This window comes from Neolamprologus multifasciatus, chromosome 12, assembly GCF_963576455.1.
Source record: "Neolamprologus multifasciatus chromosome 12, fNeoMul1.2, whole genome shotgun sequence".
NCBI lineage: Eukaryota > Metazoa > Chordata > Actinopteri > Cichliformes > Cichlidae > Neolamprologus > Neolamprologus multifasciatus.
The window spans coordinates 10,186,394-10,198,995 of record NC_140450.1 but is presented as its reverse complement, the minus strand read 5'-3'; the positions used below and the strand labels follow the sequence as shown (position 1 = coordinate 10,198,995).

The window sequence follows — 12,602 nt, the reverse complement described above, 5'->3', positions numbered from 1 at the left end:
GAGATTTGATGCAAAGCCATTTTTCCTATATGTATGGAAAAATGATTACAGCTTTGCCACACTGACAATAGTCTTTACCTCTCCATAGGTAGAGTTGTGCTATCGCCTGACCGCACAAATATGTTCTTGCATGTACATGTAACAACGCTGACTGTGTTTATGGAGGGCAGTTATTGATCCATGGTTTTTTTGGTCAGGTTCTGTATCTGCTGGGGGCGATGTCTCTGTCCATGGCATTGCAGCTGGACCGTCATGGTCTGTGGAACCTGCTGGGACCCAGCCTGTTTGCTCTGGGCATCATGGCCGTGGCATGGGTAAGAGAAAAATGATCTACTTATTTATAGGAACTGTAGAGAAACAGTCTAAAGCAATAAATAAGTAAAAATAAAAATATGATATGATATAAGGTAAGAACATATAAAGTAAAATAAAAATGTGGATATTACAAGTATCACACTAAAAATCTTTATCCAATATATATATATATAACCTTTAAAAATTTATAGTGGGCTGGGTAATTTTTTTTTCTTGTGCCAAAATTTATTTTATTACATTATATGTATGCTTATTAAAATTAAGTTAAACCCGTATAAATCAGGTGTAAAAGCATTTCTGCATGTATTTATAGGGTGTAAAATTATTGTGCAGTAGGAGATTTTTTATTTTATATTTGTGCACAACATGAAACTGTTACTTTAATACATAATTTGTGTTTAACATTCACGCTGGTTCAGACATGCAAATAAAATGCGTCTCCACAGTCCCTCTAGTCCCTGATGATAGTAAGTATAAAAGGATTAAATCTGTCATGTAAGCTAACATAGGCTTGGAACATGTGCATGCATAAAAAACTGGTGGTTTTCTGACCAATGAAGCTATTTTACATTAGTATTGAAGGGGCTTTAAAAGTTTTGCAGCCTGTGGGTATTAGTCATGGGTTGTAGTTCCATTATAACTCAGCTTGTACTTTCACTGACTCTTCTTCGAGTCATAATGTGCTCCCTGAACTGAGAAGATAAAAAATAATAGTCTTTCAGGCAAGGTTCTTGTGGAAAAAAAGCCTTTAACACCAAACCTCTGACATGAGTTTGAAAACAAGGTTTGTGGTTTCCTTGGAGAAAGCTTTGTGCTGAATAAAGTGTGGGAGTTGTAGCACTGAGAGTTATCTATCTGCGAGCTGGAGGATCCTACAGAAATATTGGAAGACGAAGCACTGTTTAATTCCACCATGTAAACCCTGCAGCTTTAGCACAATAAGTAGGAAAGTGTATTTTTTTACTATTGTCAAAAATGTCTTCTTTCTAAATGCTTTAAAATAATTCACTGGAAATGTATGTAAAGCTACCGGCTTTCAATATTTGACTGATTTTCTTTAGTCTTTGGCTGATTTGTAATTCAATTATAGATGGTTTGTTGACATATGTTATTTGACGAGTGGCAAATGATATACTGTGACAGTGTCTACGGACTGGAAGTATAAACAGAGACAGATAATCTCTCATCCTCCCTTGGCAATGAAACAACAGACTGCATAGGAATAAACTCCTCGCAGCAACCTTTCCATAAAAGGCAGTTGAATCTCATGCTAATGTTGCAGTTTTTAAAGATGAACCCAGGATTCTGCTTTGATTACCTGACACTTAATAATTTATCAGCGGTTCAACAGCGTATGTCTGCATTTCAACATTCTCCGCTCTGTACTCCAACTCCGAGTCTGAGCACTGCACATTTTCTACAAGAGCCCTTTCATTTCAGCTTGTCATGTTTCTGCAAAGCTTGGCATTCTGAATGTTCTCAGACACAACCGAATTAGATCAGTCAAGCGGAGGGCACAGAGCGTCTGCTGCTGTGCAGGGGTGTCATTAGCAGCAAGAGGAAGGGGGGAAGTTCAACTCTGTCAATGCCAAATATCCCTAATTCTTCAAACTAAATGAGGTCCCTGCCTCATACATAAAAACACAATCCTGGTCTAGAATTATTTGGCTTAACCACAAAAGTATGCAAGGATTTTGCATTCTTCATTGTTAAATGCATACAGAGCCATTTCGTGCATGTAATTACTTTTGTCATTCATGACCAGCTTACATTTCCCCTTATATTGTGTCAGATTCTTCATAATAGCCTTTTGAGAAAAAAAAAAAAATCATTCAAGCAATCAGTGTTTATGAAGCGATGAAAATAGAGACTGAATGAAATTAAATGTTCATTTCTCTTTGCGCTGTAATAGAGGCAATCATGGGACACTTACAGAAAGCATTAGCACATATTCTCAAAAATAGATTTCATATCCAGCTCCAGCAAAGAAACATAAAAAAGCAGATAAAGCATCGACAGGCACGTCACTAATCCATCAGCTGATCCAGATGATAGACTTTTTCTGCGGCACTAGGCATGAATACAAAATTTCATACAATAAAACCACAAGAGATTCACGGAGAATACCATCCCTCTTCACCTGCAATAAAATAGAGATGTCTAGTGGTCCCTCGCTGAAATCCCACTGGTCTCAGTTCTTTAATGACTCTCCCTGTGTGATCTCCCACTTCAATATGCTCTTTCTACATAAAAAAGTTCATTAAATTAAATTAGTAAGACCGTTAAACACAAGGCCTTGGAGATCAATTCATGTGGAAAACAAACTATGAACTATGAAAATAAACTTCACTATACAAAACACTTCTCACAAGAAGTAAAATATGTGGCGTTCTCTTTGTGGTTTGCTACGCGAGACTCTGCAGCCTTTGACACACATCATGCTGTTAACATGTGAGCATAAAAGAAACACACATGACAATGTGTTCAAACACGTGTTTACACACAGCCCTGGGAAGCGCACATTATAACTCTGCTTTCTAGTCTGTGGTGATGAGGTCAGATACACATGAATGCAAAAATAGATTTTTTCAGGTTCTTAGTGGTTGTTGCTAGGGTTATATTGGTTGCAGGCAACACAGCACATATGGGAATAAATTAAGTCTTTTTCTTGGTCTGTAAATGGATCTCAGTAAAGAATTGGTGCTGTGTTTTTCTTTTCATGGAATTTCTTTTGGAAGCTGTCATTTCCTGTATGAAATTATGAGTGGGTATTAAACTGTTCCCATTGGAAAATGTTACTTTGTGAGCTTTCAGGAAAAAAAACAGGTGTAAATAGTGATATTGATAATCTTTTTTTTTTATGTGTCTGTGGACCTTGTCAGACTGTGCGCACCATCCGGCGTCGACGTTGCTACCCGCCCACCTGGAAGCGCTGGGTGTTCTTCCTTTTCCCGGGCACCATGATTGCCACATCTGCCGTGGCGCTCTACGCCTTTGTGGAGACGGAGGAGAACTACTTCTACATACACAGCATCTGGCACATGCTGATTGCAGGGAGTGTGGGCTTTCTCCTGCCACCTCGAGCCAAGCCTGATGCCAAGGTGACCCCACTGAAGCGTAGGCGGGGCTGTGGCTATCAGCTGTGCGTGAATGAGCATGAGGAGCTTGGCCTGGTGGACCCAGGCATCATTTCCATCAATAGCATCTGCACCAGCTGATAAACTCCCCACTGTCAACCTTTTACCTTAGAGACACTTCATTGCCTTCTTTTACTTGGGAAATTCACACACGGGAAATTAAGCCACAGAACTTGAAAAAGCAATGTAAATACTTTAATGCCGATGTGACACTATGTATTTCTTTTTTTCCGTTGTTATTGTCATGGTAATTACTATCAATACAAATGTAATTATTATTATCATTATTATCTATAGTTAAAGTTCTGATGAATTGTGGGTGTACAGTGACACACTGTTGTTTGTGAATATGTATTTAAAGTCTAAGCTGAAACACTGCTGCTACCTGACAGTGACTGTAAAACTGCTTCTGTTAGTTATTTATTGGTGGTCTTGTACAGTAAACAGGCCAATTATACTATTGTAGGGGTACAGATAAGGGGAGGGATATGGATGGACATTTAACAAGGGCACGGCTTTTCTGAAATTCTTTTGGAATATATATCTTTTGCACTGAGACACAAAAATGTTATTCTGTAAATTTTTATAAGGATATAAATTACAGTGGGCATCACAAATGTAAAACCTAGCTGTCATGTGGAATGTTAGACTGTCTTTTGCAATGTACTGCTTTTACACGAATGTGCTGATTGTTCTTGAAAAAGAACAGCTCCAAAGTCCAGTTTCCTGTGCTTAGAGAAGAGGGGAGGCAGGATTACTTCAGAGACCTCAAACCAAGACCTCACCTCCCTGCTCTTTTCTGACAGGACCTGTGTGACACCACATTCATGAACAATAAATGTTTTCTTTCTTTGCCTCAGTATTGCTTTGCTTCTTTCGAAGCTTTTAAACGTAGTGCAACTGGCAAAGCCTCCCACAAAGACATCGTAGTGCAATTCCTGGCCCTAATGGATGGCAGTGGTTTTCAGACAGTGAGATGAGATGTTGTCAAAAGCATCCTCCCAGGAACAGAGCTAAAGATAAATAATTCTCCTAGAGAGCGGGAGCATGAATGCTGCTTCAGTCCATACTGTTTATATGTAGACTCTCTTCTTATATAAGGAAAAGAAAAGCTGTAAAAGTTTTATTACTGTTTGCTGTATTCCTTTTAGGTATGATCCATCAGTCGTTCTTCAATATTTATCGTTCTGGGTGGTTTCAGGTTTTTGTTCTTTTTATTTCAGAATAGATTCAATAATTTATTGTTTTGGCAGGTGTACAAGTGAAAATTGTACCTGGCCTTGATAGCCCTCCAATAAGATATGATCACAGAGACATTTTGAAAGTACGCTCATTTAATCCTTTGTCTTGAGTAAACTGATACAGCATCCCTGTAGGTATAAAGCAAGACGGTGATGAAGCTGTTAGCTACAGCAAAAAAGACAGAAAACCTGGAAAAACCGTTTTACATCATATTAAATAACCAAATATAAGAGTTCTTTGAGTCTTAGCTTGATAACCTACAGTATCAGATGCTTTTTACATGTAAATGCAGTCAGCTGAGAGTTTAAAAGCAAAGCAGTTATATAGTATATTAGGTTATTCTCACTGCTGTTGCCCTCACACATCTGTTTACCGTTATACACTTTCATGTCTTTGGATCTTAGACTTTATATAAAGATAAATATAGCCTCTGGGGAGGCAGAGAGCTAGCTGTATAAAACATAAGTCCAATTGTAAAGAAATCTATAAGAAAATGATCCTAGTTTTCACTTGATTGGTGGCCTCAGTAAACACTTTTCCTGATGAGTTTATAATCACAATTGCCAGTTTCAAGGCTTCATCAGTGCAGCCTGATCCTCATTTTGTACATTATGATCCTCATTTAGAATAAAATATATGATAAAGAAGGGAATGCTTTAGAGTGAATCTCATGATTATGAGCCTGTTACTCAGTCGGAAGACATTGTGAGACCATGCAGAGTTATCAGTTCAGTTTCTCCACTGATTGCATTTTCCTACAACCCTTATGTGATGTTCACATTTTGATACCTGGCCAACTTTTGCATTTTGGGTCTTTTTTATTCAATTTAGTCATAACAGTCTGTAAAAATACTTAACATATGTTTACTTTGTCCCAATTCCAAACAATTCATCTCAGTCTATAGTTCAGCTCCCATTAAATAAATAGCCTGTTGGTGCCAGCATATAAACCACAGAAGGGACAGAGTTTTGCTCTGTGTGTTGCATACTTAATTCATGCACTTTATCTATCTTTCTGTCTATCTTGGACCCACACACCTCTTACATGCTTCTGTTGCTCCTTGATAAGGAGGAGAATTTATATCAAGGAACATCTCACGGTCAGGATGATTTTCTAGATGACATCTTGGATGTAAAGTTAAAGATTTCACGTCACACCATTTGTGCTGGCCCTGGTTGCATCGTGGGGGAAGTCATGCGGGATGGCTTATTTCTTGGGCATGAAGACCATTCGCTCTCACCATTTTTGACATCCATTTCCCCCCCTTGATGGCTGCTGATGGGACTGTTTGGGAACAAAATAGATAGATAAAACTTTATTAATCCCTCGGGTGGGTTCCTCTGGGAAATTTGTTAAATGATGGTCAGTCTCATACGCGTCTTCAAAGTCACTGTTATACTCTGAATTAATGGTCCTGCTGTAGCTCACTTGATTGAGTAGGTGAGCCATATATTGAACATTAGAGTCCTTACCACAGGGGCCGAGTTTGAGTTTGCCCCAGACTGTTTCCTGTATTTTAAACCCCTCCTCTCCCAACCCTGCTGTCCAATAAAGAAGGCAAAAGGACTCTGTACTGAAAAATCTTCTTTCAGACTTTCTCTTTTGTCTGAAATCGCAAAGTTCTCTTAGAGAATATTTTCACCATTTTGATTGAAAAGCAGGCACAGGCACAGCTACTTGTTGTTTCCTGTCCCTGATTTGACAGAATGTGAAACAATACAGAGTAGTTCTCACAAAACAGAGTGTAAAATGTGCAGGAATGCAGGAGCAGAGAGTTGGAGGGTTGGAACACAGACACACAAGAAAAACACACGTTGTATATGTTCTTATATTATAATTTATATGTCCTTCGCCATAAATGAGTGAAAGACAAGGTGTCTGAGGTTGAAATGATATCAAATCACATAATGTTTCTTTTGGTAAGCATTGGAAACAGGTCCAACACCTGAACACCAAACAAGATTAAAACTGTTACTGGGCAGCTAAAACATTTATCATCGGTCAACAGAGTCACATTTTTTGGAAACTAAGCTAGTACTAGCATTAGCTCCTCGGTACTACCTCGTGATCCAAATATGGTTGTGTTGAATTTTTAGAAAACAAACAAACAAATGCCAACAGCCAAAATGTCAAAGAAAAGGTTTCAAAAGAATCTCTGAAATCTATTAGATGATGTCACTGTGGATATGTCCATCTTTTATGTACAGTACATGTGCCCGGCATGCAAAATGTATGAGATGAATTCTATAAGCATGCCTGTCTCTGTTGCTTAACTCCACCTACAGTATGTGTGAACGGAGGATTCCCAGAACTTACCAAAGGAGACTTTCACAGCAACTGGAAACTAATATTTCTAAAGAAAACCTGCCACCTGATGTTTTCTTTTTTTGTTACTTTTTATGGCTACTTCCTACACATGACCTCTTCTATTGTTTTAAAATGTTAACTCGCCTTATTAACAACACTTATAATTGAATAAAAAGTCTTTTTTAAAATTCTACCTTTAAAAGCAAAGTCTTTATTTACAGCTCAAGATAGAAGATTCTACTAAAGCCTCAAACTACTGCAGCTAATTATTTCTCAAGTGTTTGTGTATGTGTGTGTGTGTGTTTGTGTGTGTGTGTGTTTGTGTATGTTTTTATGTTCCAGCTAAATAACAAGACAAGCATATAGTGCAAGGAAATCAGCAAACATAGCAATTTGTCCCCCGGGAAGGTCCATGCAGAATGTCATGGTATAAAGTTACATTATTCTCTCACAAACTGAGGCACGATTGTGCCCATTAACAGAGTCGTGTCAGGATATGTCCAAATAAGACCTCCAAAAAAACATAAAAACACATGTTTGTGTGTGTGTGTGTGTCTGAGAGAGACTATTGAGCTTTAAAATATAACAGAATGAGGTCTCTAAAGGCTATATAAAGTCCTTACATTGAATTTTCTTCTCTTTGTTCGAAGGGGAAAAGGCGCAGGAGCACGATGTCTACACTGTGTTGCTACGGTGCTATTAAATAAGAAACAGTATCAAAATGACTCATACAGTTATTTATGCTTAAAATGTTTGTTGAATCATATTTATATTCATATTCTTTATATAGAATTTCATTAGGGATTTTTAAATGCACAAAGGTACAGCCCACATATTCCACACAACCTAGACAACCTATAGCCTTTGCTGCACTCGTCATCTCATCAAAACATCAAAGCATCCTTTTTTTTTCTTTTTCTGTATTATTATTATTATTATTAGTTTTAAGAATTTAAGAGGCACTATTCTTAAAAAATCTTGTTGGTACTGAACAGGAAAATAAAGTGCCTTTGAAATTTAAAATGAAAGAATGGTTAAGTTAACACGAAACTTTGTGAAGCTGTGTATATATCAGGGCATTTTCTCAGTCACTCCCTTGCCACATCAATGAAAAGCCAAGAAATGGAAATTCATGTAATAAGAGACTCAATATTCCAAGTGCAGAGTGCACCCCTTGGCGGGAATAAAAAGCCTCAGACTGTACTTAATGAGACAAATTAGACCAAAATGACAAGGTCTTAGATATTGAAATTTCAAACACTGGATATTCTTTTACTTCCATCACACATGAAATCAAAGCTGCAAGAGGCATCTTTGTATTCATAGAGTCTTGGCTAACATAACAGGGTTATTATTACTTTAAAACATCTCCATAACCTACAGTGGGAGAGCTATTTAGTCTTCACTTATTTACATGGCTGTTCCAAGGTTAGTTTCTGCAATTTGACGAGGTATGTGATGCAAAGACAAAGTACTAGGAAATTTGACGAAAAAAATAAGATCTAGCGATCATGCCAAATATCTCTGCTTGTCTATTTGGCTAACAGAGTCATGTTTTCAAAATGATCCATTCATTTTCTTAGCCGCTTTCTGATTCAAGGTCATGAGAGGATGGAGCCTGTCCCAGCTGTCACGGTGGAGAGGCAGGGTACACCTTGGACAGGTCTCCAGTGTACTGCAAGGCAAACACAGAGAAGAAGACAATCTTTCATGCTCATGTTCAGTCCTACAGCCAATTTAGATTCACCAATTAACTTGATAAGTATGTTTTTGGACTACACGGTTTTTGGAGTATATCCAGAGAGAATCTCAAACAAATGATTCCAAACAAAAATTAAATGAATAAAGTGCACATGCAGCAATGTTCTGATTTGGACTGACTGACAAATGATTGCCTGCTGTGTTATTTCATATTTTCCAAAGCAATGCAACCTAAACCCAAAGGTGCCAGTTATCTCACTTTCCCCCCAAATATACATAAACGTTTTAAAAATATGGAGTTCACAGGGTGTTTTTTATGGTAGATGATGGTGGCACATACACAAACTGTGATTTTTTTTAACATATACCCTATGAAGCATCAGCATGTCTATATGCTCTCCATCAGGTTGATTCTATTGGATTTTCATTTGTAGGAAATCGACAATAGTTTCACTATAATGAGCACTTTTCCAGCTATAAATTATAACAGATGCACAAATCATATGTAGAGCATAAATTTAAATAATGTGTTAAAACATTAAAAATAAAAATGAATCATGCAAATGGCACAGCAGTGCAGAAAATGTGAACATAAAAACATTACACAGAGCTAATAACATGAGTCAATAACACGAAGAATATGCATATTTGAAGGAACGAAGAAGAACTCCTCGGTGCCGTGCAGGGAACACTGCTGAAACGATTAAACTTCAAAGCACATTTTTATGTGTTTTGAATGCCACAGCAATAACAACAGTTTAGCCTTCAACTTTACTCATGTTAGAAATTTTGACCTCGGTGTCAACAGAGCTGCACATCGTGAGCATCCCAAAGTAGGAACAGAAAGGCCGTCTGAGCACAGCTTATATACAAGGTCAACACAAAGATGCATAATGTGGTTGACGCAGTTGAAATGCCGGAGGGCTCGTGACTAAGTAGCTTTTCGTTCGGAAGGGTTTAAATTTGAAAAAAGTCAAAAGAGCGAGTTAACCCACAACGTCATGTTGGTCAGTCTCCAGTGGTTAAGATGTCCATTGGGGAGGGGTCATTAGGTCCAGTGTCTGTTCTGCATGACTGCATAGCAACCAGGAAATGAGCCCATTTTACAGAACCAGATGCACTCTGGGGTGCAAATGCTAGCTCGTAATGATGTTAGTTTATTAATAAAGAATGTATTACACTTTGAACAGACGAATTCAATTACACTGAAAATACACAAAGAAAATGTTATTCTTTCTCATTTTTATTCTTATTTCTATGTTTCACTGACCTTTTCATTGAGGTCAAAGCTAGTGTTCCTGTGTAACCATTGGGGGGGAAACACTGACTTTTCCAGCATCCTCATCACTGTATCACTCACTTAACTTGAGCTTGAAACAGTAATGAGCTTCATTTTCCTCATGAGCCACACATTCTGCATAAAGTTGTGATTTAAATATAAATGAGAGATTAGTGTATGTCCATGAGGGAGATTAAAAGTTAGGAAAGAGAGCAGAACTAGTGATTAATTTGTTACAGCTACTGTGACTCTATCAGTTGGAGGAGGAAGAGAGGCTCTTCTTTCACTGCAGGAGCAAACAGTATGGAGACTGCAGGGAAAGTTGAGAGTCTTGAGTTTTATCTCAGCTACTGACCTCGGGGCAGCAGGTTAAATACTGAACTGGGGAACAAGTCCACAGTATTAGGTGGAGGGAAAAGAAGTCAACAGACCTCTTAAAGGAACACTGTTTGACACTATTTTGTCCAGTCCCTATTGGCAGCCCATTTTACCGCTACTGCCTACTGGCCACCTGCTCTCAGTGTGCAGGCAATCAATATTACATATAGAAACACCCATGCCAAGTCCCAAAGTGTTTGTTTCTGCTGTTTTAGATATTACATGTTGTTATTCACATACACTCACCACAATAGGAAAGAAAGGCGATTTAAGTTACATTAAACGTGGTATGGTTCTCGGTGCGAAATGTACTGGTTTGAGTATTTCAGAAACCAAAGTTAATGTCAATGCTCTGAGAAAAAAATGCCTTGTTGGTGCCAGATGTCAGAGGAGAACGGCCAGATTACTTCAGTCTGTCAGAACTCGAATAATGCCTGCATCCATGCAGAAGAGAATCTCTGAAGATGCAGTGCATCAAACCATAAAGCAGATGAGCTACAGCAGCAGAACCACACCAGATGCCACTCCTTTCAGCTAAGAACAGCAGAGTAAGGCTACCGTTTGCACAGGCTAACCAAAACTTGACAAAAGAAGACTGAAAAAATGTTGCTTGGTCTGATGACTCTAAGTTTCTGCTGCAACTTCAAGGTGGTAGGGTCAGAACTGTAAACAACATGAGTTTTCTGTTGGCTGCTTCCACCAGGAAAACACAGCACATCACAAAGCTCAGATCATCTCAAACTGGTTTCCTGAACATGACAGTGAGTTCATTGTCCTCAAATGGTCTCCACGGTCACCAGATCTCAATCCAATTGAGCACCTTTGGGATGTGGGACAACAGGAGATTTGCATATTTGCATTGTGGATGTGCAGCAATTGTGTGATGCTATTGTGTCAATACAGACAAAAATCACTGAAATGTTTGTTGAAACTATTCAGTACTGTAGACAAACTGGAGCTAGCAAGGTTTACCAAGGTGTACCTCGGTAGCACTGGGTAGTGTCCAGTGAGTGTAGCTATATTATTCAGTCCACAGCTTATCCATATTTTATGGTAGGTTGCATTACTTCCAAACAAATGTCCATTAATTCAGTGGGGAATGACAGGAGACTCAACACATCAGATTTTTATTCTCTTGCTAGAAATCTGAATTTATTTTTGTTTTTGTACAATGTAGTGTTAAGGAATAAACATATATTCTTAGTGCTTATTTTCTGATTATATTGTTTTATGTATTTTAGTAATAAACGCTTGTAAAGCAAGGCCACTGACTCATAAACTAAGTGATCAGCCAGACTGGAAAACAGGAAGTTAGTGTAGAGCTATACAAGCATATAAATAAAAACAGGAAACCAGACAAAAAGAGGAACTAGTAACATATAAGGTGTTACGACACGGCTCAAAGCCGCAACATAAAAAAGGAGACGAATACCAGAGAGTAGGAGAACAGAGGTTTTGTCTTAAAAATGGACTATCAAGTCGGCTAAAATGGCTGGTGCCTCCAAGGCAAAGACAAGTGAGCTTCCTGGGAAGCTTGCCTCAGGTATGCCTTTATCCACACCTGACTAGGTGTGGCCAATTAGCACCAGCTGAACACACTCAGCAGATTAGAGGCTGCAGAGGGACGTAACACCTCCTCCCTTAAAAGGGTTCCTCTAGGACCCCTAAACAAATTAAAAGTCCCTCTGAAGCCTTGATCCCTCAAAAATAAGTCGGCATCTTCAAGCATGGATGCCCCTACATGAGGATCTGAAGTTGCCACACTGAACACACAAAAAGTAACATGTGACCAACACAAAGGAGTACAACAGTCACAAACCCAAAATGATTATTCAGCCTGTTACAACACAAAATGAAACCAGCCACGAACAATCACACACAAGTGATCTGTGGTCTCCACCACACAAACGGTCACATACGAGTGGCCCTATACCACAACAAGTTACTCAATCCAGAAAGTTCAGTAAAGCAAGCATGCTAGTGACCAACCACAAAATGGAGAGCTATGGCCACACAATGATCACATCAAGGGTGGTTCAGCACCCCACAGTGTTGTTGCCATCACCTGGCCAACAACACTCACAAGTGATCCAACAAAACGCCATATTCCCCACAACACTAAAGGTCACAGCACAAAACACCCACCTCATGAGGATCTCATTAGCATCCATTAACACTGACATATGCACACACAGTACACATTATGCCAACTTAAAAATGGTCTACCTGCCTCAGCCACAAG

The 12,602-nt window shown here is 38.7% G+C and overlaps 1 protein-coding gene across 1 annotated transcript in view; it reads left to right on the top strand.

Moving 5' to 3' along the window:
• The window catches only part of tmem8b (transmembrane protein 8B), a 33,190-nt gene extending 28,884 nt beyond the window's left edge, over nucleotides 1–4,306 (top strand). The window contains exons 12-13 of the mRNA XM_085180328.1: nucleotides 198–314; nucleotides 3,198–4,306. Of these exons, the coding sequence (XP_085036454.1) occupies nucleotides 198–314; nucleotides 3,198–3,533 (453 nt within the window). The 3' untranslated portion in view covers nucleotides 3,534–4,306. The remainder of the gene's footprint in view (nucleotides 1–197; nucleotides 315–3,197) is intronic.
• Nucleotides 4,307–12,602: the final 8,296 nt, after the last annotated feature.